Here is a 27,801-nt window from a genome sequence, read left to right as displayed (position 1 = left end):
CACCGTATTAGTGATACGAGAGCCTATAAGGTATTCACAGACTGAAAACAACCTGTGGGCCAGCTGCTCTTTTGTCTTGTTTAGTTTGATCATCATTAGAATCAAAATATTTTACGTCTGGTTTGCTGTTCTCAAGTGGATCCCTCAGCTGCAATTTACCAATATGTCAACAAGTCCAAACCTAATTTAGAGCAGAATGCTGTAACAGATGAGTTTTACTCAGGTTCAAGCATCCCAGCTTCAGCTAGTCGGAGGTGGCTACCTGGTCTGATCATGTTCAAATAAGGCAATTGTACTCACGTCATCTAAAACTTGTCAGACATTATCAGAGACAAATGTAAACATGGCTAAATATCACGGGTCATGAATATAGGACCTGCTAGTGTTGACAACTCTTGGCTCCTGTTGTAGTTTGAGTGTGAAATGCCCCCACAGACTGAAGCGCTTAACTCTTGCTTTCCACAGAAGAGAGCTATTCTAGGAGCTTGTAGAACCATCAGGAGAGGGAGTCTTGCTGGGAGAAAGGGATCACTGGGCTTAGACTCTCAAACTTGGGCATCTAGCCCTCGAGGTGCGCACTCTGCACAAATTAATCCCTTTTGATACCCATGTCAAATTGTTAAGAAACGTCCTGCTCGCTTTCTTTCTTTCTTTCTTTCTTTCTTTCTTTCTTTCTTTCTTTCTTTCTATCTTTCTATGACTTGTTCATCAAGTCACAGCTGAGCATCTCCAGTCCAGGTATGCTAGGGAATAGAAAACTGTACTCCAGAGGACTGTGGCGAAAACATCTGGGAAGTACAGATAACCTAAGACACACTCGGATGAAAATGCCTGCCCTGAGTGGGTTACAAAGAACTTGTGCTGTCACCAACACCAGATAAATAAGGAAACCATAAACAGAAAGGGGGCAGGGTCAATGGAAAAGATGCATTCTGTTTTCCCACTAACATGAAAATAAGTTATTGTAACACTGTCTGCTGCAGTTGGCATGTTCTGGGTTGTCTGCTAAAACAGATTAAAACCATTTTTTTTTTTTTTGTTGTTCTTTTCTTAGTAAGATTGGCAGACCATCCAGCTAGTCCCCAAACTACAGGCCAGAGTATAATTAAACCTGAACTTCTAACATCAAGGATGAGTGTATGCTTGTTATTTTAATTATTATGATATTTCTCCTTCTTTTTATTCTATCACTTCTTTATACTGTTCACCCTTTTAAAAAGCTACTAGATTAATTTGATGTTTTAAAAATATTAAATGCCTCTTAGTTGTATCTAAGCAATCAAGGTCTACTCTATTAAAGCTATCAGTGTCTCCAAAGGGCACCTCTTGTCAATTCATTTTAATATTTTAAGTGTTTAGATTCCTTTAGTGATCTTGCCAATTTGCATATTTAATGATAGTTCCCACATTGAAGACGATGAAATGGTACAATATTGAGGTTTCACCCTTTCACTCTAGAAATTCCTGTTATATGTTCACTGTTTATTTCTGGGCTATTCTAATTGCATATACTAACTTTTACATATGACTCAATCATGGCCTATGATTTTCTCATTGTTAATAATCCATGTAAGAGAAAATACATTCTTCCATACTGGAATATTAAAAGTGCCACTTTCTTGAGACCAAGCTATTTATCCATGCTATTTTTTATTATCATGATCCTCAAGGACCTGCTTGGTCACATTATCATCCTAATCATCATTGCAAAGACTTATAACCACAGATGGGCTGTATGTCTGAATGGACGGTAGGGACACACTTATCTGACATGTAAAGTTGATGCTTTTGTCCCACTGGCACCAACACCCATCTGCTCAGGAACATTGGTTTGTTTTCTCAGATATTTCCATTGGCTATATGTAGTCAAATGCCTAATTAAAATATAAAATATATTGCAGGCTAGGCTACAAAGCACTCCTAGTGGCTGCCACTTATATCGTATTTATTTCTTCAGTAGTATTTTTGTCACAAAATAGTTCAATTTAAAAAGCCTTACTAAGTAACTTCCATTATTTGATTGATTGATTGATTGATTGATTCAAGTCTGAGGGTACTGGGCTGACATCAATTTTCTTTTTTGTGATAGCTTCCTTACTGCAGCCTCTCTCTGGAGAAATAGAGTTCTAATAGCTTTCCCATTTTCATTCACATGAAGCAGCCGCCTTATAAATGTGGAACAACTTCTGCAGTGCGTGTTTCACTGTGGTTGATAGCCAACTGGGAATTCCATTGACAAAAAACATTTAAGTTAGTTTTTAATAATAATTGCTTCAGGAATTTTATAGTCATGCTTAGTTTTCGAGGCCTGTGTAGTAGTAAATTATAGATTCTCTTTCATAAAGGCCTTCATTTTAATATCCCTTAGCATTAAAATCAGATAACATGGAAGGATAGTTGTTTAATTACCAGTGTTTGTTGGGTGCATACTCTTTAAGCACACTGATTTGAAGTTAGGTAATATTCTAGGGAAAGATGAAAAGAAGTGAGAGTTTTTACCTCTCAAGGGCTAAGTTTTATTTAATGTTGTGCAAAAGAACTAGCCATATACTAGTTAAAGTGTCCAAAAGCAGATTTGACCCGGCACCTATTCAATAAGAAATTCATTCCAAATGCAGCCAGGACACATGGGGATTTATAAGCAGAGCATGAGAGGGTGAAGGCATAGAAAGCTACCAACAGAAACCATTAAGGATAGGTATGGTTCTTGTTAACCATGCCCAGCAGCATGCAGGTGGAAGGCAGCCAGGCTGCTCTCATAGGATGAATGGAGAACTCTCAGGAGGCTGAGTTAGGTGGCATCTTACTAGGCATAGTCTTTGGCTTGAGGATGAAGCCCATCTTTTGATGGAGACAGACCGAGGGGTCAGGGGAGCCTTCCAGTGGTAACGAAGGAGATAGACTCTCACTGCAGATGTGCACGTGTGTGTGTGTGTGTGTGTGTGTGTGTGAGAGAGAGAGAGCGAGAGAGAGAGAGAGAGAGAGAGAGAGAGAGAGAGAGTGAGAGAGAGAAAGAGAGAGAGAGAGAGAGAGAGAGAGAGAGAGAGAGAGAGAGAGAGAGAGAAATTTATGTTATTGTGATGTGTATTTATACAACCAATATATACGTTTAGGAGTAATAGAGGCTGCAACTGAATACAGCGTTTAGAATCTCTGTCACTCAAAATTCATAAAAGAAAAAAAAATAGGCCTCAGGTTTCATAATGAAGTTCTTTAAAATGTCTTCCTATTCAATGGATAGTTCTTACTCAAGAAAACTATGAAAAGGGAGCCAGGCAGCCAGATGCCTCAGCACAGTAGGTGCTTGATGCCAAACTGACAGCCAGAGTTGGATCCCCAGGACTCACAGCATCGACTGAAGGAACAAACTCTGCCAAGCTGCCCACTGCCATTTACAGGAGTGGAATTGTGATGTACCCATACACAGGCATGCACACACACACATACACACACATAGGGAGTCAATAAATGTAATTTTTAAAGTTTTCAAAATAAAAGCATTTAAAAAAATACTGAAAAGTTCTTATTATATAACAATATAGAAATATATATGCAAATGATTATTTAGTAACATGAATTTTACTTATATAGATATTATTTGTATTTATTTTATATTCTATGTATAAATAAATACTTGCTTAAGGTCAATTATTTTGATATCAATACTACATGAGTACACGGACACACACACACACACACACACACACACACACTTTTTATGCTGACACAAAAGTCTGTCATTGAATGGTATGCATGCAATGACATTTTTCTTCTTTTTTCCCCCATATTGTCATTTTAATCAGTTGGCATAACTACTTCAAATCATACTTTGAAAAAAAAAAAAAAAAGGAAGATCTCATTCCTTTCTGTGTCTTTGTTTGTTTGCGTTTGGTTTTATTTTGTTGTTCTTGTTTGATTTTTGAGAAAAGGCTTCTCTGTGTAGCCTTGGCTGTGCTGGACTCACTTTGTAGACCAAGCTGGCTTTGAACTCACAGACATCACCTGCTTCTGCCTCCCAGATTGACAGGATTAATGGCGTGCACCACCACACCTGGCTCCTTTCTGCCCTAGTAGGTGTTCCTTTTAGTATTTAAATTGTGTGTAGAGCTGTTTTAAATACTTAGCTATTTATCATTCTTGTAAACAAGAGATGATGGGCAATTCATCACAGTGCATATTCTGCGCACTGTGACATAGTTCATTATAAGACCACAATGTAATTATATTGTGACATGATTTTATGATGTAACTTTGTTATTTATTGTGTGTGTATATTTTTTATACATATATATTTAGAGTTTTGTTGGTATCTTATGGAACTGGCTTCCTTTAAGTTTTCTCATGAGACTTAAGAGCTGATATTTTCTATTTAAAATATCATACTGTTGAAAGACACTAATTTTAATGATGCTATTTAGTTAATTCTTAAATCACTTTATGATTTCTTAATTACTGTTTATTATAGTGTTTTAGCTGTGTGCTTAGAGCTTCAAGTGTCTTCGCGGAGGCATTTTTCTCATTAGGATTACAATCACTCTTCACAAGGCTTGGTGTCAGGCCAAGAGCCTGTGGTAGTGGCTCTGGGAGCTTTCCGGTGTGGTGAGCATGGCTAGTTGTGAGAACTCTCCTGTTCCAGCCTTCCCCATCCTACCTCCCAAAGAAGCTGAGTGAAATGGTCCTTCCCCTCCCAATTGCTACTCCTTCATTAAACATAGCAGATGCCCAAACATTCTTTAAAGGTGTGTATCTAAAAGTGTGTCCTTTCTCCTGCTTGGTTCTCGTAAGCTACCTGCTTAGGAAGTTTCTCTCCCACTTTTAACTTAGCACTAATCCTAACCCTAACCTCTCCTACACTGGAGCTAGTGACAAAATGAGAGCTGTCCTTAGCACTTTGGAAAAAAGAAGTGTAAACACAGTCTCTCTCAGTGGAGACCAGAGAAGAAAAACTGAAGGCTGTAGAACTGGCCAGCAGCATTCAGAGCGGGGCGAGGGGGCTGGAGAGGGGAGGGTTGGGGGGGTTCTGAAGCAAGCTGCCACTCAATCACTGCTGTTCAGCGCCGGTCTTAGAGAGCAATTTTTCGTTTCAGATAATACTGGAATGCAATGCACTAAATCTGGAAAATTTATTATATTCCAACACATGAGAGCTTTCACAACAGCTTTCTGTTTACTCTGTAGGCAATAAGTGGTCCAGTTTCAATAGACCAAGATAGGTGCTTAAATAGTCTTTCATATAATATATGCCTATTACAGAAACATTATATCCATATAATTTTATTATTATTGTGTACAATAAATATACATAAAGTAAACAATATACTATATAGCATATTTTTAAAATGTTTTCCTTGATAAATACTTAAAAGTAAAAATATTTTATTATGCTATAATATTTGTGTACATATACCGAAAATCATGTGTACTAATATTATAATATATACCTAGATAAGTATTATAAGTTAGTGAAGGAAAAAGAGGGGTATTAAGGTCTTAGTTTAGCTGTCTTGCTCTTAGTAAGGCTCCATTGAAGATACCAAACTTATTTTCATGTTTATAATACTGTGTCACGTTACCATTTGAAAAAGATTGCTCATTTGCTCAGCTAATACAGTTAGAAATGAGTCAGGCCACCATGAACAGACTCTTGCTGCTGAAGCACCTCAGTCCTAGCACTTTGACTTCTGCGTGTGTGTGTGTGTGTGTGTGTGTGTGTGTGTGTGTGTGTGTGTGTGTGTGTGTGTCTGCAGGTGTGATGTGTCCCTGAGTATTAACACCACAAGCTGTAGCTGATTGTGTACAAGAACTAAAACTGCCTTTCTGAAAGTGCCCATGGGAGAACATATCGGATCTTTAATCAAGTCCACGAGGCCTTCTTACACGTTAGTAATTAGACAGGAGAGTTTAAATATGGTGAGGATCTTAAAACCCATCTCTACTCAGATTCCAGGGCATTGTTTTTTTTTAAATCCAGAATTAAATCCCCCACAGAATTCTTTTTAGAAGTTGATACAAATGTATATATTTATAATTTGAAACAACTACTATTGTGAGTGGCTCATACCTTTTGTACAATGGGAGAAAAGTCATTTCTTACAAAATGACATGGACCACCAAAGGAGTCTTTCTATGCAGTTGCCATGATAGATATAGCCGTGAACCTGGTCAGTATTTGATGATACCTGAAGGAATAACTGTTCTGTGTGTTTATTATATATATATATATATATATATATATATATATATATATATATATATATATATATTGTATATGTATGCATAGATATATGTCCATATATGATATGTGTGTATATATACCTTGCATATATACTCACATAACAGACAGTCATGTGCAGTTTTACAAATGTCTAATGCAGCCGACATAAGAGAGAAGCTAAGGGGAGCTGCCCTACGTCTCAACGGTGGGGCATACCTGAGTTAACCGACATACCTTACAGCTACATGGCCCAACACAAGGGTCCTCATTTGTGCTTCCTAAGCCACTGCAGTTACAGGGTTGGCAGTCTGGGTAGCCGCTGTAACCCCTGAGGCACCGATCACAGCTCATGCCCCCGAAGCCAGTTTTGCAGTGGCAGGATCCAGGTATGAGACCTAAGGGAGAAGCATTAGGTATCAGCATTTTCAAAAGAAACTCGATTTAATTCTTTAGGCTTCAATTACAATAACTTTTAAGTTGGATTCTGATCACAAGTTAGTGGGTTTTTTTTTTAAAAAACTTTGCATTATTTATAAATTTAAAGCAATTTTAAAATTCAGATATGTTTTGTTCATGTTCTTCCCCACGCCTAAATCCTAACAGATCCTCTCTTCATCCCTACTAATTCAATGTTAAGTGCTTTCTCAAAAAATAATGACTCAATACAACAGCGAAACCTAGAAAACTGATTACAATAACACCCTAAAATAAAACAACACACACACATTCACATACACACACACACACAACACACACACACACACACACAGGTGTGCGTGCACACGCACCAAACTCCATGATATGTCGGTCATCTACTCCTGACGTGAGGCATGTCCTGGAGCAGTTGATCCACCCAGATTCACTCTATTGGAGAAAATCCTTCTCCCAGCAGGTGTAAATGACAGGTCAGTTGTTAAACTTTACCCTACTGGGTAGGTTGCTGTTCAATCATTCATGTTATAAAACATAACAAAATAAAATAGAATAAGGTAAAACAGAGACTATCACATGGAAGTTGGACAAGATAAACCACGAGAAAGAAAATATCATCAAGAGAAATGAAAACAATCAGAAACCCACTCATTTGCATGCTGAGGAATGCCATAAAAATGCTAAATTAGAAATCATTCTATATACACAGAGGACCTGGTACAGACTCATGCAGGCCCTGTACATTCGGCCTCAGTCTCTGTGAGTTCATATGCGCTTTGCTCATGTTGGCTTCGATGGCCTTATTTTCTTGTATATGTCACTAAAGGGTGTTGTGGAGCCTAAATAAAAATGTCAGTGGTTATGTAAGCATGGCAGCTTTATGTTTTTTTCTTAAAAACATTCAGAATTAGGGGCTGGAGAGATGTTTCCGCAGTTAAGAGCACTTGTTGCTCTTACAGAAGATACACATTTAGTTCCAAGCACCAACACTATGCTCACAATCATCTGTGACTCCAATTCCAGGAGACCTGACAAGCTCTTCTGGTTTCGGCTGGTACCAGATACTCACATGGTGTGCATGCACGCATGCATAAAGGCAAAACATGTATACACATAAAATAAAATGTGATTTCCACTGGGTAAAGACAAAGAGTGGCAGAAATGTAAGAATACATCATAAGAAAGAAAACATGTAACTGGAACAAAGGAGTATTAAACTGAGTGAGTTAGGCATATGCTCAAGTGTTATAAAAAATGTGCACAGGAGTCATGGGAAACGGCTGGAAATAGCAAACACAGAGAACAGAAGTATATGCCAGGAAAGTGTGTAGAAAGGTAAATTAGCTGCATAAATACTAACTAGGGCCAGAAAATAACTTAAAATCATAAACATTCAGTTGATATTGGTAAGGGTGTTAGATTTTTGCTTCAGAACAGTATGGATTGTAGGAGCTAGAGAGAGGGCTCAGTGGTAACAGTGTTTGCTGCTCTTCCAGAGGACTCTGGTTCAATTCCCATCACCCAATGGTGACTCAGCTATCTGTAGCTCCAGCTCCCAATAAAAGGAAAAAAAGTGAAATTAAAAAAATAGAGCGCAGTATTAATTTTCCTCTTTATAAAATTTTTATTATTATTGCTTATAAACTATCACTATATTATATACTTATTTTCCTAATTTTTCTATCTCTAATAGCTTTTCAATTATGTGATAATGTGCTTATTTTAGTGGGGAACTTGACTTGATATTATTAGTAGTAACACTGTGATTTACTTGTCACTTAAAATGGAAAGAATCCATACTAGCAGGCTTTACCTTTTAGGTTGTTAGGGTAAAAATGCATACAGTCTTCATTATTTGTTACTTTCAGTTAGCTACTTGAATTATCCAGGACAACCACCCTGATAGTAGCTCTAAATATTAATTTTATTATGTTGCCATTTGATTCCTCAATTTAGAGAGTTTTATCATAAATTTTATTCCTCAAAGTATTGGGTTTCCACTCATGGTACCACTGTCTGTAGCCCTTCGTTTACTGTTGGCATCACCTACATCTAACAGTGTGATCTGCATTTGCTCCCCAGTGCTGCATACACATCTCTCAATGAATGTGGTCATTTTGCACTGGACCCAGTGGAAGTTACAGAACAACCTAAGTAATGGGTCATGAAAAATTGTATACATGTGTGCTTTATAGAGTAACACTCTATCTCTTTATTCTCTCTCTCTCTCTCTCTCTCTCTCTCTCTCTCTCTCTAAACACACACACACACACACACACACACACACACACACACACCATTGTTATATAACATCATTTTTTCTCTCAAGAACACATCACAGAAGAGTATACTCTCTGGTGACATCATAGTCCGTATAATGCAAACTATGACATTTCTACAACTAAGCTGCTTAATGACAAATTTCTCAAAAATTACCCCTATAATAAAATGCCATGCTACTGTACATACACATCAAGACCAATGACCAATTATTTTTGGTTTTCAAACAATATAGTTCAGCAAAAAATAAATTATTTTAGTGAATAAAAATAGGGTCCTAGAGAGCCTACTCAATGTCAAAATCCTGACCATGTGAATGGAATTACTGCAAAATTCTCTGAAAAGAATGATGTTTGGCATCTTTTCATCAGAGCGACAGTTCCCTACTGTGCCTCACCTCGCCGGGCATATTTCTCATCCTTGACACAGACTTCACTTAAGGAGCCAACTGGATCACAGCGACATGGCTGGCAAGGTCTTGGATAATTTGGTGACACCTGAAAAAATAATTTGAAATGGTTTGAATCAAGTGTAATAAAAATGCCAGCATTTTCAACTTAGCAAAACAATTCAAAACAACTTAGTTTTAAAAAACATATTACAAATTATTCTGATAAAAGTATAAGATTATCTTTGATATGGTTTGATGAACTTCTAAAATCCAGTTTTTCTAAGTGGATACACAAAGAGTCTGATGTCCCTAACCTATAGGTATTTATTATTTAGATTCAGTAGTCAATAAGATTCTTCCATGTTTCATTACTTATATAAAGGAAACCACAGATAAAGACCCACCACCCCCCAATATGCTTAAAGAAACAACAAAATTATGATATTCGCTTAGGATACTCAAATATATATATCCCATAATTTAACCTGTCTGTTTATTATATATTTTACTATGACATGGTTTAAAATTAGGAACTTCAATTTTCCTCCCAAGTCTCTTTTCAAAACTTTTCACCCGAGTTTATGTGGCCTGGTGGCACTCAGAGGAAGGATAGCAGGCTACCAAGAAGAGACTTGATACCCTATGAGCATATACAGGGGGAGGAGGTCCCCCTCAGTCACAGACATAGGGGAGGGGAGTAAGGAGAAAATGGGAGGGAGGGAGGAATGGGAGGATACAAGGGATGGGATAACCATTGACATGTAATATGAATAAATTAATAAAATATATAAAAAAGACTTTTCACAATAACCATGGCATAAATATTTAAATAGAAACTTATAATTGTTGCTCAAAAGAGGCACACTTACATATTTAAATTAAAAATTAGGTTTTCTATGAGGCCATGTAACCTGGATAGAAACGTTCAGACTCTGTCATTAGAAGTTGAGCTTGTATCCCATCCAGGCCTGTGCAAAACATTTCCTTCACTGACAGCAGAACAGTAACAACAGCTCCAAGGATGTTCTATAGGGAAGTGAAGAGGGCATCTCACAGGCTCTCTGGCACACCATAAATGGTTAGAAGCACAAGTAGCTTTTACTGTTGAATATTTTAATTAAACAAATCTAAACTGCTCATAATACTGCATACACATTTGTTTTCCAGATGGCATAGTAGAAAACAAAAACCCTAAACTGTTTTTCCAGGAAATGAATATATATATATATATGTGTGTGTGTGTGTGTGTGTGTGTGTGTGTGTTGTATGAATGTACTTTTCTCCAGTAGACTATAAATTTCATATATATCTATACCTAAGTTTAATTTTAAGTAGGAATTTATTTGTTAATATAGATCATGGTGTAAAAACTAGATTTGTTTATAAATTTGATTAAATATAACTCAAGTTCACAACAATTTCAAAACCATAATTTATTTAAGACATTCTTAATCATGTACCCTTCATGCTAACACTGTCTGTGACACAGATGTGAGCCACGTTCCCTACCTTAAACAAGCTTACGGGAATAAAAAGGTTGTAGGACACACTGAGTAAAGAAAAGTGGTAAGATAGACACACTAGAAGGGCTTCAGTGGATTAAATTCCACAATCCATTGTATGCCACTCAATCAGCAATTTTCAGAAACAGTAACATTTACACTGGAGCTTAAATAGGAGTAATTGGTGAATATACTTCAAATGAGCTTTCTCTAGGGAAGAGCCGGCCAGCATCAGAAAAGAAAAATTTTTATGGTATATTGCAAGACATTAAAATATATATATATTTTTTTTAATGAACTTTTCACTGTTACAAACGTGATTCATAATAGAAATGATAAGCTGGAGAAATCAAAGCCTTCTAGCTAATTACTATGCTTGATACTGACTAGGGACACTTATCTGAATCAGACTGTTGATCAAGATATTCTCTTGCCTTGGAGATTTACACACAAAGAAGTCCTGTAATGAATTCTGCACTCTCATAAGAATTCAGATTGTTGGCACTTAGACAGTAAGTAAGCTTTGGTTAAATATGTTATATGTGAAATGCACATGTATAAATCTGATCAAACGCATGTATTTAGTAGATGAATCTAGGATCAAGTTAAAGTTACTAAGGCCAAGGTGTATGCAGGTAAAGGCTTCGTCTCCAGGCTTACGTCTCCACACTTGAGGGCAACAGTTTGAGACTATCATGGAGATCTTCTCCCCACCCCCATGGAGATCATTTACCTAACAATTTCCCAGGCACAGAGCTCTTGATTTTGTAACTTTGTAAACTTCTACCTGGACACTACGTGCTCATAAAATTTGCATTTTTTCAAAATTATTTTTCTATAAACATTTTTGTGATCATTATAAGAGTTGTATATTCATTTAACTATGTTGCTTGTAGTAAAAATTTAAGCTAGTTACCAGTCACGATTATGGTAATACTTATATAAGTTCAACACACCATTAGATGAAAATGTAAATTGTGGAGAAATGTGAGAACGAGTTTCTTGAGCATGCTGAGAATGGTAAGAAGAAGACAGGGACTATAGAGATTGGATGTTGAAAGAATAAAAAGACAAATCTCTGAAGAGAGGTCTGTGGAGGGGCGGGTATCGATGTCTGAATATTAATATGCCCCCCTCCGCGCACACACAGCTTAGCTGATTCACTCTGCATAAAACATCATTCATAAGATGCCAAGATGTCTGGTGGAAAGAACTCAAAAGAAGACAGAGAAGTCTGAGTGGTGCTTTCAGCGTTTTGCACCAAGTAGACAGGGTTTAAATGAACTTAGTGAGAAAACGAGCTTTGCATCAAATGCCTCAAGCAGCAAGTGCTCTCCTCTGCCACTCTATGCACCAGCAAGTTTCACTGTACTCAGGACACATTGATACACTTCAGAGGAAGAAATCGGGGTGTGGGATGCTTGTACCATGTCACTACAAAAATACAAACGTGTGTTCGTAGGCATGAGAAGAAACAGGATGCTGTAGCCGTCATTTAAGAAAGAGAAGTCAATGACGTAGACCTGGCAGAGAACCGAGGTTGGAATTAACATACAAGGAAGTCAATGCTGGGACTGCAGTATGTCTAATAATTCTTAGGATGATGTCTATGTGTGATGCGCAAGGTATTCCAGCTGAGAAACATAAGGTATAAGAAAGGGGGAAAACAACCTCCAGAGAGCTGAAACACAGCATCCGAAGATTTCAAATTAAATGGGTGGGTTTAATTTCAGATTACAAATAGTGGGGGCAGGGAGGACAGTCAACCCCAATGACATGACTTGAGAAAAAGAGAAACTATTCCATCCGGGAAAACATAAACAGAAGGTAAAGTGAGTACCGCCTCAGTAACACGCAGGGGCCAGTTATGCAACCTGACATACAGGTAGTTAGGGCCACAGAAGAAAGAAAGAGAACAGAAATCATCAAATGGCCCTGTTAATGAAATAGCTGCCTATCAGACATGGTGAGCTCAGAAGTCGGGAGGTGGATGCAGGCAGGAGTATCAACGCCAGCCTCAGCTACATAGCAAGTTTAGGCGCTGCATAGGTTACATGAAACCCTGTCTTAACAAAACAAAACAACAAAAAAAGTAACCTCAAAAACTCTCAGTGTTGATCAAAATCAAAACTGATTGCTCTGAAAATCTCAGTGAGGCATGCCCAAGAAGCACAGAGAAACCTAGGTCACTCACTGAGATAGCCTGAGTGTGCAAATGTTCTTGTGAAAAGTGAGCAACGGTAAAGTGCAGATATTGCACACTGCCTGTTTTGCACCTTCATACCTTGTCCCTCTTCTCCTCTTTTCTCTTTGTTTCCCACAAATATAAAAATAGCTATTGCCTTACAGAACATACACAGATCCTGTTCCCAATTTAATAGGTAGGACAATTTTCCAGTATCTAGAAAAATTGCTGAGATTCAAACCTGAGGGAGACATCTAGAAGGTAGTGGTTCTGGGACAAGCCCAGAGTGTTGTGGCGACTGGCCAGAGGGAAAGGACCTTGAGGACAATCTGGACTGCAAGGTGAGCTTCAGCCCATCCTAAACTCTGTGTAGCAAGACCGTAGCTCAAATTCAATCAATCAAATCTTTCTATGAGGCAGTGAATTGACAAGCATCCTACAGGACAGGAAATAAACGCTAGGTGTGCTGCAGCAGGTGATAGGGCTTTACCTGTAAAGTGCTTTAGACTTTAAAAGAAATAGGGGATAGATAGCCAACACATGAAGAAAACCTTTATGATAAAAGTTTGAGTGATTGGAAGAAGAAAGAGGAGAGAGAGAGAGAGAGAGAGAGAGAGAGAGAGAGAGAGAGAGAGAGAGAGAGAGAGAAGGAGAGAGAGAGACAGAGACAGAGACAGAGAGACAGAGAGAGAGAGGGACAGACAGAGAGAGACAGTGTGTGTGTGTTGGGGGGAGGGGGGAGGGAGACTACTCTTGAGAAGGGAATGCATCAGAATGTCACATGAGGGCCAGCCTGTCCTGTCAATATTTGCAAGGCTAGTCAGGAGATTTCAATTTGATAATAGCTACATTATGAGACCTTGGCAAATACACAAACGTAAAAATACAAACCCTACTAGGTTTAGCCATATATCTGTTTCTAAAACATTAATTAATATTGATTTTCATTCCATACACCCATGAAAAGGGAAAAATGCAAAGCTTAGGTAGCTCACTTGGAAATTCTAGTGTAAAATGTACTATTTGGAACAGATTTGATTTCAATACTACATATATGATTTTTCAGACCTGAGAAAGAGCTTTTTTGTTTGAGGCTGATAAAACCTACCACAAATTTCTAACAGAAAATATTATAAAAACAGAAAATTGAAGTTCCAAATCCCTCATACAGCAAGACAAAAATTCCTTAACTAAATAAAATCATGTCATGCATGAAAATTATATTATTTTATAAATAAATTGTACTTAGTACAGAAATGCAAAACTGTTTTTATATTTGGCAAATAAATATACCAACCATACCATATTAATATGCAAAGTGAAAATACTTATATCTATTTTAATATATGCAGAAAAACATTTCACAAAATGCGTCAGCATTTTTTTTATTATAAAAATGCTCAGTTACCTGTGAAGTGCAGAGAAGATGGTGAATCTGATAAAAGGCACCCATAAAAACCCCATAACTCACACCATGCTCAGTAGTGAATTATTATGTTTATATTTAAAGTGAGAACAAAATAAAACTGTCAGTTCTCAACATTTCTATTTAACAGCAGCATAAATATTGCAAAGTAGCGAGTGAGCCTGGCATGATTTGTAGACAAGAGTCCAAGTGCAATTCTAAAGACTACCCTAAGGTTGCTAGAACAAACAAATGAATTTTCAGTCAATACAGATGATAAACTCAGTATTAATTTTTTTCTTAATAATAGCATGAAAGAATTAGGGGGGAAAAGATAACTAAACTATTAATCACTATTTTAGACCCAAAAAAGTACAACCAAAAGGCTCATTTAAATTTAACTAAGGGTGTGTAAGGTCTCTATTCCAAAATTAGTGTCACCAACAAGTTTTTAAAAGTTCATGGAAAAACGACATGTTCACAAAATGATTCAGCATTAGTATGATATCCATCGTCTCCCTATCGATACATAGATTCTAAACAAGTAGCAAGAAATCATATCTTTATTTGAAAATTTTATTGTAACATTCTGTGGGTAACCAACTGGTGTGCTTTTGGCCTGCCTGAAAACATACATGGAACTCTATACAGATCATGTATGTAACAACAATTAATGAAAAACAAAGCCATGAATTTGAAAAACTCAAAGGGGGGCACATCAAAGGGTTTAGAGGAAAAAACAGGAGGTAGGAAACAACATAATTACAATCTCAAAAAGTAAAAGAAGTAATTGTTAAAAAAACTGTGGCAATTCAACTCAAATAAGATACTTAGGAGACGGTCTTGTTTAATGCAGTATAAAGTGGGAAAACCTGCATTACTCAACTCCAAGTGTACTGATGTTAGTGAGCAGGGAATGGCTGTGCAAACCAATGCATATGGTATGCTCATGTCATATGATTTCCAAACAACTAGCTGTATGTCTAAATCATTATTTCATGCTAAATAAAAATTTGCTCAAGATGTTGATCAAGAAGTAAAAATAGACTTTCTCTAAATTGGAAAGGAATAATAACTTTACTTGAATGTATGCTTCAAGATAGGAGATACACAAATAGCCAACAGTCAGTTGAGATCAAAATTAAATATACAATGAGATAGTTTCAAACCTTTAAAAAGACTAAGATCCAAACAGTTCATGAATCATGAATAGCAGTGGAGAGACGTAACTCATAAACACCAAATATTTTTGGTGAACATGCCAAATACCATTGATAATTTGATACAATGTGGAAATTTCCCATAAATTTAAATATAGCCCTGTCTTTTCGAAATTACTATTTCATTCTTAAGTGTTTCCAGAAGCTAAACTAAAATGACCATAAGGTAGAATGCACAGACCGGTTGGCAGGAGCTAATCAGGATTCCAAAATCACCTGAATAATTCATCAACGGGAGAATAGATTGAATTACTGTGTATGCTCATGCAAAGAAATATTACCAGTTCTTCAAAATGAGCAATTATTATTGCATATAACATGGATAAATAAATATTCAAATATTATGAAGGGAGATTAAAGATGCAAATGAACAAGTATTGTATGTTTCTTGTTTGTTTGTTTGTTTGTTTTATGTTTACTGAAAGATAACCCTAATAATGCTCTAAGATCAGAAGATAGTTTTCCAGGGGTGGGGTCCAATTGGAAAAAAGCAATATAGACTTTTCTGGAGTGGCATATGTCATCGTTAAAGAAGTGTAACCCTTTCAGATGAGAAAAGTTGTTACCTTTTACAATGTGAAGTCCAGCATTTTGGATATCTTGTTAAGGTTAGTTTGGGATACATACTTTTTTTTTTTTTTGAAAATCAAAAATAAAACTTTATGAAAGAAAAGTATACCTTACCCCTTTTGGTCTGAAGAATCCATCAACACATGTCTCACAATTTATCCCAGCTGTGTTCTGTGTGCAGTTGATGCACACACCCCCTCCGATGTACTTCCCATGTATGTTTAAACTTAGATTTCTTCTGGCAACATTTTCATCGTAATAGCATTCTTCCGCTTTTCCATGACAGTTGCATGCTACAGTCAGAATAAAAACCAGTAAGTAATAACTTTAGGTTTTAAATATACATATATACATATTTTATTATTGATATAGCATACCCACACAAACCTACTAAAAAGCATTCATACTTGTATATGTGTATGTTTGTGTATATATATACATATATATATGTTGTAATAGAATTTGAAATAATTAAGAAAAATGTCAATAGTTCACTAGATTTTCAAATATACCTAAAATCCCATAGAGTTTGTCCTACAATCCATTATGACAGATATATTATTGAACAAAGCACTGGATGATTAACATTCATGTAATCTATGATGAATAATGGCCCATATGTGACCCTCTGTACTACATCCTGTGGATAAAATGGGTAGGGAGAAGTTAATAAGTCCTTTTTGTCATCATTAATAACAAGCAAGGCTTTTTAGTAGGCTAGATTCTCTCCTAGTCATTTTATATTTGCTACTATTGGTTTTAATTACAACGAAACCCTTTTCATACATCACTAAACCAAGTCCGAGACAGGTGAAGCCACATACAAGGTACCCTCGTCTTTATTGGACACTGTTCTGCGATGAGATTCAGGAATCTACATTCCAAACTACTGCTGCAGTCTTCTCAGACCCTTCCCAGCCAATGAGACAGATACATGGTAGGTGTCAAGGAACCAGACTAGAATGAGAGTCCAAGGCAGGCTGGATTGGATGGATTTGTCCTTGGCAAGCAGTCATCTGACATGAGGAATATCTTCATTTCAATGGGACCCAGTTTCCATGTGAAGCACGAGATAGTCAATAGTCATTAGCAGATAGGCATGTCTAAAAGCATCAGTTGAGATGATGCATGTTACCCCATTACTGTAAAGCCTTTTAAAGAAGCTCAATTGATTTGTCCTGATCTTCACCATCTTTGTCTGTTTCATGTTGTATTATAGGAATTCAAGATGGTGGGGGCGGGGATCACTTTTCCCAGAAAATGTTGGCTAAAGTGCTTTAAAATGTATGTAGAATTTTTATGAGAGTGAAAAATCAGGGAAAGGTATTTTTTCATCGATTTGAGTTTGTGCATCAGACACCACACACACACACACACACACACACACACACACACACACACACACACAGTGTGCATGTATGTACACAGCTGTTTTATGTATGTTTATACCCTTCCGAACTGCCTGGCCTTACTAACAATAACTGTTTTTTCCATATCAGCATGGGTATAACCTAAAGTTACACAGAGTACTAGAGAGGAGGTACGCATTGGTACCCTGTTAATAGTCAGTTCAGGTTATTATAAGGTTTGTCCTTAAGCAATGGTGCACACATAGTGCAGTCAACGGATAAGGCTGAAGGGTCTGGTCTGGTCTATGAAACTAAACTCTCTATCATGTTAAGGGGAGACTTTGAAGAGTAGCTCAAATTTTGGTGTCATTTTATGACTTACTCCTTTCATTTGCTTTGTAAATGCAAAATATTTAAAAAGAAGTCTGGAGAGGCATGCTTCAAGAAATCCATTAGTAATATCAATTAAAAAATAATGCAAAGGTTATTAGAATATGGCCTGTGCACATATACAATACCAGCTTTGGGCTAAATTACTGAAAGTATAATTTCCTTTTTAAAAAATAATTTCCTTAAAGGCATGTCTACTTGATATTTAATATTGAAAAAAGGGAATCTTAAAATGCTATGTTATATTACTTTCTACCTCTACACATGATGAAAGTCATTTCCATAACCTCATCAATATTGTAGCTTATCATTCTTTTAAAACCATTATTACATATAGTACACCTTCATGTATTTGTTAGGAGGATGGACACACTGATAAATCAAACAATATTTCCAATGTCTTAATTGTTGTGTCTTCATTTTAAAGGTCACACTTTTTGAATGAATTGTGAATTCCATTTTATTTATTTTTTCAATGACATAGCTGTTTTGGTCTTTGCTCATAACAGCATTATTGTTTTTCTTTCTTTCTCTTTTTTACTATTATTACTTTTCTTGCTGACCTGTAAGTTCTCCTAATATAGTAAGAATGATATCTCCTTGTCCTGATTGTTGAAAAACCTTTCTCCAACCGGCTGGCTTTCAATTCAAAATATAATAATATCATTATATTTGTACTGTTTCAGGCTTTATTTTAGGGAATGCACAGAAAATAAACATAAGTCTCTATGAATTAAAAATGACCTTATGAGTTTAGGAAAAGACACACAAATATTTAAACATCCTCTTTTAAATATATATGTAAGAATGAACATTTCTGCTGTCAGTGTAGATAGAACTGCAATGCAATAGAGGATTATCTCCCTCATATTTAGGATGGATGTTGCTGAGTGTGTAAACTGTGAGCCAGTGTTTGATGTTTGAGTGGCAGTCTTCATATTCCCTGAAACAAGAGACCTCTACCTGTCTACCAATATTAATGGCATCGTGCCAGCTCCTGGTATATGGCTTCAGAAAACAGGAATGGTATCTGATCTCCATGAGCCATTTTCTACTCTTTCTCAGCAACTTTCCCCTTCACAGGAAATCCTGGACCTGTGCTTTAATGTCTTAGTAACAGACTGTAAACTTGTCACTCTTTAGAGATATACCTTGCTTTAAATAGACTAGAACAATGAAACTCCAAATTAAACTCAAGTTAATAAGAAAGTCATTATCTTCTCTCTCTCTCTCTCTCTCTCTCTCTCTCTCTCTCTCTCTCTCTCTGTCTGTCTTTCAATTTTTCAAGACAGGGTTTCTTTGTGTAGCCTTGGCTTTCACAGACTCACTTTGTAGACCAGGCTGGCCTTAAACTCATAGAGATTCACCTGCCTCTGTTTCCCCATGAGTACTGGGATTACAGCGTATGCCACCATGACTACATTATCTTTTATATAGAGATAGTTTTCCTATCATAAAATAATTTCCTAAACATCAAGCTTGGAAAAAAAGACATGTTAACATTTAGGAATAAATTGCCACTAGCATGATGCTTGGCCAAACTCATGATTAAGATACTCATCATTAATTTCAGGATTTTGAAAATCTTCACTTGTCAGAATATGGAAATGCACCCTCCCTTCTAGCCTACAAACCAAAGATTTACAATGCCCAATATTTTAAAATTGCATAAGAAAAACTGGATCCTGCTACATCAGGCATGGCTGAGAGCAGAGTGGTCCCCAGTGGTGCCTGAGCATTCAGTGGTGGATAGGCCTATACATATATATCCATTAATATAGAAATGGGTACACATATGCCAATGAAGAAACAATGTATGTAAAGAAAACAGATACTCAAAATATGGATGCTATATGAAGCACAAAAAAATCTCAAAACAAATGTGTTTTAGGTTGGAAAATATTTTATTCCATTGTCTTAAAGTCTCACCATGCTCACATATGATCCACAACACACATAAGCTGAATTAGTCTATATTCAATGTTCATACTTTCTGTAGAGGGCTTGAACTTCTTACCTGGTAGCAAGGCTGCCATACTTTCTGAACTTAAAATATATGGTTTGGGCTGACTCACTAAAATATTAATATTGAATTCAGCTGAATTTAGCTTCCTCCAAGTCTGAGTGTATAGTAACTGCAGAGGTGTGTGTACGTAGGCTGTTTTTCTTGGCCTAACAAAATCTACAGAGTTCTCTAGAATTCAGGTCACCAGGTGGACTACGTGACCAACTTAGGACATAAGCACAGGTGCTCTGCTTCTCAGTCCATTTCCTCAAATGAAAACAGTCATTCTGTTTGTCTCCAAGGTGATCACTTAAAGTATGGGCTCTTGTTGACACACCCTTCACTATTTTTCATTTCTGTCTTCTCTCTTAGTGTTCATTGTCCCTGAAATGTTAGAGCATAATTTGTGCTAATAGTCACCACGGGTGCCACTTTATTGTGACCAGTTCTATGTTGTTGATATGAAGAATCTACATGTCAAAGTATTTTGACTAGTGATAATCTGTCTGCCAAAGCCCCATCTCCTCTCCCACATTTACCAGCACTCTTCAGTGTACTCAGTATATGGGATCAATCTAAGGATGGTTTGCCATTCTCTAACTGATGCTGTGAACCTGGGAGAATGAGGCCCAAATTCGAAGCAGATTAAAGTCTCTTGAAATGGCCAACTTTATTCAGGGCATTGGAAAATGTATGCCCTAAGAGTAAGGAAGAGTCACACGAGGACAAGAGCAAGCCGCACATGGCAACATGCCATTTCACAGAAGCACACGAATAACAACAGCTGAAGAAAGCTCACTCCTTTCTGCTACCTCTGGAAAGGGCAAGAGAACACATTCCAAGATCAAGTCTGTGCTTTGAAGAAGCTGAGGCCACATGGCTCGCTCTTGTCTTGTTTCCTTGGAGTTTTCTCACAAGCACTGAGAATTCTCACCCAACTCCATTCCTGGATTGTTCTGACCATGTCTGTCTCCTGAAGAAGAGTCATGTGTAATACGTGCACAGCCGAGCACTACTAAGACACAAGATGGACTATTCCATTTGGGATCAAAGGAATGGAACCAGGTGACATCATGTTAAGTGTAATAAACCAGGCACCCAAAGACAAAGACAGCATGACCTCACTTATATGCTTAATCTAATAAACATGAACTCATTAAGTGTGAGAGTAGGATGTTGTTAGCAGAAGTGGGCAAGGGGAGTGGGAGAATGAAATGGGCACAGGTTGGTCACTGCTTACTAACTGACAGTTAAATAGAAGAAGAAGTAGCTTCTGTTGTCCCATTCACGGTATTGCAATATACTATACAAAATAATTAATATACTGCCTGTTTCACAGAGGAAAGGGTCTCAAGTAGTATTTCCACTAAGATACAATAATGATTGAAAATTTGAACATTATGAAAAATGTACATATAACTAACACATGGAAGCCCCATACATTTGTACAATTTAAAATGTCAGTTCAAAGAGGGGTACTCCTGTCCACAAAGCTTCACGTCTTGACATCCTTGTCACTTTCCGCTAGCTTTTCTGGTTACTTCTCATCAGCATTGCATATCCTAAGTGTGATTAATGAATCCTTTCAACTTCTGTTACTAGCTGTGTCCTAGCATGAAGATAATCCCTCACCTTTGACTGGACTATCATATTAGGTGATGAGTGTTTAAAGGCTATTGGATGTGGGGTGTGTGTGTGTGTGTGTGTGTGTGTGTGTGTGTGTGTGTGTGTGTGTGTGTGTGATTATTTGCACCAAGTGAGCTAACAGAGATTGCAGAACATTTCCCAGGTATCTGTGCTAGAAGACAAATACATAGACTCTAGGTGTCATTTACTGCTCAGTTCCATTTCCAGCTACCTACATGTGTGTTCTCTTTGTATGTGCTTGTGCCTGTGCATATATGCTTGTATGTCTGTTTTTATTTGTGTCCCTGTCTATGTGGGTTTTTATGCTTTTTATGTTTGTGTCTTCGTGTGTAAGGCCATCTGTATTTGTGAGTGATTGCATATGTTTGTGTACATGTCTTGGTTTTTCTATTTCCTTGCATTTCTATGTGTTTGCATTTTGTATGTTTGTATGTGCTTGAATCTTTGTAAATTTGTATGTTCATTTGTATATGGCATTTTTGAGTTTGTGTGTATGTTTGTATACATATTGTTTTTTTAATGTGTGTTTGTGTTTGTCGAATGTTATTATGTGGTTTGCGTGTGATTATATGTTTGTGTATCTCCATATATTTGTATGTTTGTGTTGGTGTCTTATGCTACAAGTATGGGGTTCTTCCTGCTGACAAAAAGTGTATGGCATATCTTTTGTATTTCCCATAATCCTCATATTTATGATAAATTAACATGTATTTGGCAGATATTTAGCAAATTAAGATGATAACACAAGAAAATTGAGGAAGTAAGACACTTGGGTGATAAATTTACTACCTCTGACCTTGGCTAAAATATATGACTCAAATATGCGATTGCCTCATCAACATAACTCACCGTGATGGCCTCTGTGTCTCTAGCCAAGCAGAATGGCAGGGCTAGCCTCTCAGGTCAGGAACTTACCTTCACACTCAGTCTTGGTCAGGAATGTCCCAGCTCTCCATGGCTTCTGATGGAATCCAGGGCAGCACCTGTCACAGCTCTCCCCACATGTGTTATGCTCGCATTCACAGCGTGATTTCTAGTCACAAAAAGAGAGGGGCAGGTTTTGAGTGTTGTATGAAAGCACAGAAGAGGGGCTGTCTCTGAAAGGTGGGTGTAGAAAGGAAAGACTTCTAGACCTTGCACTAAAATGTAACATCATGGTCAGCATGTGCAGGAGACAGTGGCAGTACTGGAGTGTCTACAAGTTCTCCACACCAGTGTAGGATGGCGTAGCTATAGCTGGAATCACTTGGCTTAGGTTCTGATGGGGGCAGGGAGGCCCAGGTAAAGATTGAATTCTCATTTGAGACTCTATTTTTCTGGAGCACATGCCGATTATAAGTCTTCCTGCAGAGTGTTAACAATTTCAGAAGTAGCAAATCAAGAATTTTACTCGCCGCTGGGCATCTAGGTCCTTAGGAAAGGTAATAGTTTCGAACCTCTGTCACTATGGATTCTATCTATGTGTCCTGTTTTCTAGTCTCTATGCCCAGCCTTTTCTAGGCTGCATTTTGGGCTCTCAATACTTTGGAAACACTGTTCATCAGTGACCCAGATAGATAACACAGGTACCATGGACAAGCTACACTGCAACCTACTCCAGAAAAATCAGCAGAGTCTTTTATCTTCTGAGAAGATAACAGTACACAAGTCATTAATCAGAAAACTAGCTTTGAGTATAATGTTACATGTAGTATAGTTTTAATAGATTGGGGGAAAAATGCACGGCAAATAGACATTCACTTATTTTCCAATTCAATATATCTCTTCTATACGCTACACAGCTGATGAGTTTGAATTTCACCAGTTTGTTTATGACAGGAGAAAAACACATGCTCATTCGTCTTCCGGAGGTTATGTTCACCTAATACATTCATTGTCATTAATGAAAAATTCTACACAAAGGCTTCTGAGCTTGTTCTGAGTTGGCAGTTTCAACCCTTGACTACTCTCCACCTGATTTCTTATCATCCCTTTCCACATCAGCGTCCTGTCACACAGACACCTTTATGCCTACCTCTATGCACAATTTTCATTTCTTTGCATTTTTTTTATTTAAAAAATTTTAAAGGAGTAGACAGGTAGATTGATGGCAGGCATTGTCAAAAAGCTAAATCATGCATCGGGCTGTCATGGCTTGAGAGACTTCAAAATAGATACCACTTTGGAACCTTTATTAGAAAAGAAAACTCATCTGTTTCCTGATGTCGTGGCGGTTGGATTCAAAGTCTATCGTCTTAACTGCCAGCTCTATTTCACCCTGGCAAGGCTTCCTGTCAGAGCATCTAAGTGGGGACCTGACACCCATTCACAGCATTTCCTTTGAGCAAAGCCTCTCTTGAAGTATCTTACAGTGTGGCATTTCATTTTGCTTAAGCATCCTATAAATATACATACATTTGTTGCAGGATCAAGCGGGCAAGCCCGGGCATGACCATAGCAGATGCACATCCCGCCAACGGAAATATCCTTGACTGAGTAATAATACTGGAAAAAAAAAAAAGCAGAAATAAATGTTGTTAGCATTGAGGAAAATGGAGAACAGGAAAAGGGACCGGGGTAGTCAGTTAAAACTTTATTTATTGCCTTAGAAGCATTCTGTGTTTTCTGAGGTGAAGCGACCTCTGGTTTTTCATTCGGCCCCTGCAAGAAAAGCCTTCAATTTATGCTACTTGCCTACCCTTTGGGTTTTCTTTCCCATGAGCATTACAATGTCCTGGCTGGAGTTTATCCACTGCTACTGCAGTTTTCACCTTGGGGCTGAGGATAATAATTCTTCATAAGTTGTTTTACACAGTTTCTCATAAAACCAACCTCTGTAGTTGTGATCACAAGAAACTGAGTGCTTATGACTTGGTATGACCTATTTTACTTGATAAGTTTGAGATGGAACAATGCCTTTAAGGGAAACTGTGTTAGGAACAATGTAATTCTTATCCAGATTCACAAGGAATTTGGAAAGAAAACCAGGTAATGTAGAAGTCTGATGTGCAGAGAACTTGCCTTTTTGTTATGTTAAAATGTTCTTACAACCACTTTCCTATCTGAAATTAACACAAAGCTACACTCATAGTCATTTTAAACTACCAGCTATTTTAAAAATACTATTCATAATTATAGAGCTGGACTAAATTGAAATTTTAATTAATGTGTATAACATTTTATAAGCACTAGAGTTTTTTTTTAACATTATCATTTAGTATCCAAATAACCTTCTCAGTGAAAGAAAGCTTTATTATTACAATACATACAAGAAGAAATGGCAGCTCTCTTAGAATAATGAGCATGCATTTTGAGCTTCCTTACTAAAGTCTTTTATTATTCTATGTATTTATTTTTCTTTCTAACCTTCACTTTGTCTTGTTATATGTATGTAGTATCTTGCAATTTCTATCTTAGGCAATTTGTTACATCTAGACTTTGAACTAATGGAACTTCTGAGAAACGTAGGTAACTTAAAAAAAAACCTACTTTACTTTATCACTTAATAATAAAGATACAAATTTGTTCAAGAGTATTATTGTATACGCTCTTAAAATTATAAAATTTCTTTAAATGTAAGTACATATTGCTTTGCTTCTGAGTATGAAGAGATGAAATATAATATTCTAATTTCATAAATTTAAATTTACATGTAGTGTTCTTAGAACTCAAGCCCTTTCAGGAAGCATATGCAAGTGCTGACTCAACTGCTCATGTGCAATGACATTTTAAATGATAAATGTTTAACACAGCCCCCACTCGGTCCTGCAGAAGATGATAAAAAGGAACAATAAATTTTTTCATTGATTTTCCCTGATGTACTTATCAAAGAAGAATAAATTTCCAACAATATTGTTCAGGCTTCTTCATGCTAAAAATAAAATTAAGAGTGTTTTTTTTTTCAATCTGTGTAGAATTCAAACAGTGTTGTAAAAATAATGATTGCTTCTGCATGAGGCAATTGGCAATCTGGTGAAATATAATACAAAGAAAAATTGTTTCAAGTTTGGAAAACAAAAGGCGGTAGAATCTCTACTGTATGTTGTGTGGAGATAATTAAAATCTTAGTTGTTATTCTGTGGTGATGGAGGGGTTTAGCCATGGTGAGACAATGCGAGGGAAGCCTGGTAAGGAACTGTGACACTTGGTAGGTTCCGTTGTGTCAGCGGTCTGATCATCATATAGGGTCATCTAGACCTAAGTGCTTTACCCAGAGGTACTGTTCTCTTTCTTACTCTACGACCTCTGACCTCTCATATATAACTTTCTGTCGTAGAGTACATCAATTGCTTTGTTAGGAGGAATGTGCCTTAGGGATCAAGGCTGGCTTGAACTATTGTAATAGCTTGCCTATGTGGGGACAGCGAAAGGAGTAAACGGGGAGGAGTCGGGCAGAATCAATAATCAAGACTGGCAAGCTGGGCTGACCAGCCTTCTCGTAGGAATTTCAGGGATTTCTGCTTGGTACTGACGTGAAGCACATCATTAGCCTTGGTTGTCAAAGACTCGTTGAAAGGGCGCTTTAAACTTTTGTTTGCTTCTGTTAATTTTATCCATAAGGAAAAAAAAAAACAAAAACACATGTGGAATCATTTCTATCATTTTCCCCATGGAAGTAGGGTGTGTGTGTGTGTGTGTGTGCATTTCATTATTCAATAATGGATTCCTTAATATTGGATGCGTTAGCCTGGTCTTTGGACCAGCAGTATTGACATCTCTGGAACTAGAATGGTATAATGTCAGTCCTGCTCTACACCTACTGAATTAGAGTGTGCTTTCCACAAGAACAAAAGCTGTGTGTGCAGTCAATATATAAAATGTATTTCTTCGTGTGGGTTTTGTTCAAAGTGTTTCAAAGCCCCCTCCCCCACGCCCCAATACTTTGACAAGTAGGTGCTCAGAGCCAATTATAAAAATTCAGATCACCTAAAGTGACAGAAACTAATGTAGTTCCTTAAGAAGATTATGAACATGATATTATGGTCCTCATTATACAAAAGAAGAAACTAAAGTTGAAAAATATTGAAGGGGCTTGATAAATTCTGTGTAATTAATAATTTGCAGAGCTGGATTTTGAAAAAGGAGGGTCTTCTGGGTTTTAAAGCCGCTAACGATAAATGTTCCTACAAATCACCCAACGATTTCTCTCCCGATCCTTGACAGGCTATTAAGAAGATGGGCACAGTAGCACTCATGCTCCACTGTTACTCCCAGCACTTACTCTTCTTGTGACAATGGGGTCGATTTCTCTGGGGTCTTTGTGAGCAAACATCATCAAGTCTGCATTCAAGGTGCGGATCCGCTGGAATCTCAGGCGGATGTAGCGAGCAGAGGTGAATTCCAGGAGCTCAGGGGAGGGATCATCAGCACTTGGTCTCCCATTGATCAAAGAAATGTGAATCTACATGAAGCAGAACATGATTTACAGGCTCAGCTTTCTTGCTGCTTTTCCACGTTGCAGATGCAGGCTCGTGTTCACACATCCGAGTGTGGCAAAGCAATGGAGGTATTTATGAGCCTTTTAACACATGTGCATGTAATAGTTTTGCTCATCTGTTACATGCTCCATTATACTATACACTGTGCTTATTTGTAATTGTCTCTTCCAAGTCATTTCATTACCTCGCCACTCATAGCATTTCCAGAAATTATGAAACCAGCTAAAATTTATACAAATTAATGTGCTCTCAGTTATTTAAGAATATGTCATATACCAAAAAAAAAAAAAAAAAAAAATAAGAAGAAGAACATTTGATAAGAAAATTCTAAAGCTAGGCTGTGTCTGACAAAACTAGAAAACTGTCCCCCGCCTTCCCTGATCATGGATTAAAAATAATTCTGAATTTGGAAATCTTTCTAGGACGAATGGGGAAATACATCGCAGAGATGATATATGAAGCAAAAATGATAAATTTTGATGGAAACTACATAAATCTTTACACCAAGACATTTCAATAGATTTGTTTTTGTTATGATTTATTTATTTTTTAGTAATTGATAGACCAAGAAGACAAAAAATTTACACAGGCTATTACATGCTGTAAGAAAAATGGATTGTCTGAAAATGTATTAAACTTGGATGTAATGGTGACTTTTTCTTTTAACAAAAATAGCTTAGCACAATTGACACCAAAAGAAATACAATTTGATCAGACCATTTTCTGTGTACAAATGGAACTTGCCCAAATGCACACAGAGCTGGTCTGCTTTCACAGGATACCTAGAGAGCAGG

General features: G+C 37.1%; 1 protein-coding gene across 1 annotated transcript in view; it reads right to left on the bottom strand.

Moving 5' to 3' along the window:
- Positions 1 to 27,801, bottom strand: part of Lama2 (laminin subunit alpha 2) — a 570,793-nt gene that overhangs the window by 317,808 nt on the left and 225,184 nt on the right. The window contains 6 exon segments of the mRNA XM_051164111.1: positions 6,449 to 6,609; positions 9,324 to 9,423; positions 16,314 to 16,492; positions 22,506 to 22,623; positions 23,985 to 24,074; positions 26,791 to 26,970. Coding sequence (XP_051020068.1) covers positions 6,449 to 6,609; positions 9,324 to 9,423; positions 16,314 to 16,492; positions 22,506 to 22,623; positions 23,985 to 24,074; positions 26,791 to 26,970 — 828 coding nt within the window.

The sequence above is a fragment of the Acomys russatus genome, chromosome 21 (genome assembly GCF_903995435.1).
Source record: "Acomys russatus chromosome 21, mAcoRus1.1, whole genome shotgun sequence".
Taxonomy (NCBI): domain Eukaryota; kingdom Metazoa; phylum Chordata; class Mammalia; order Rodentia; family Muridae; genus Acomys; species Acomys russatus.
This window is presented reverse-complemented; position numbering and strand designations above follow the sequence as displayed.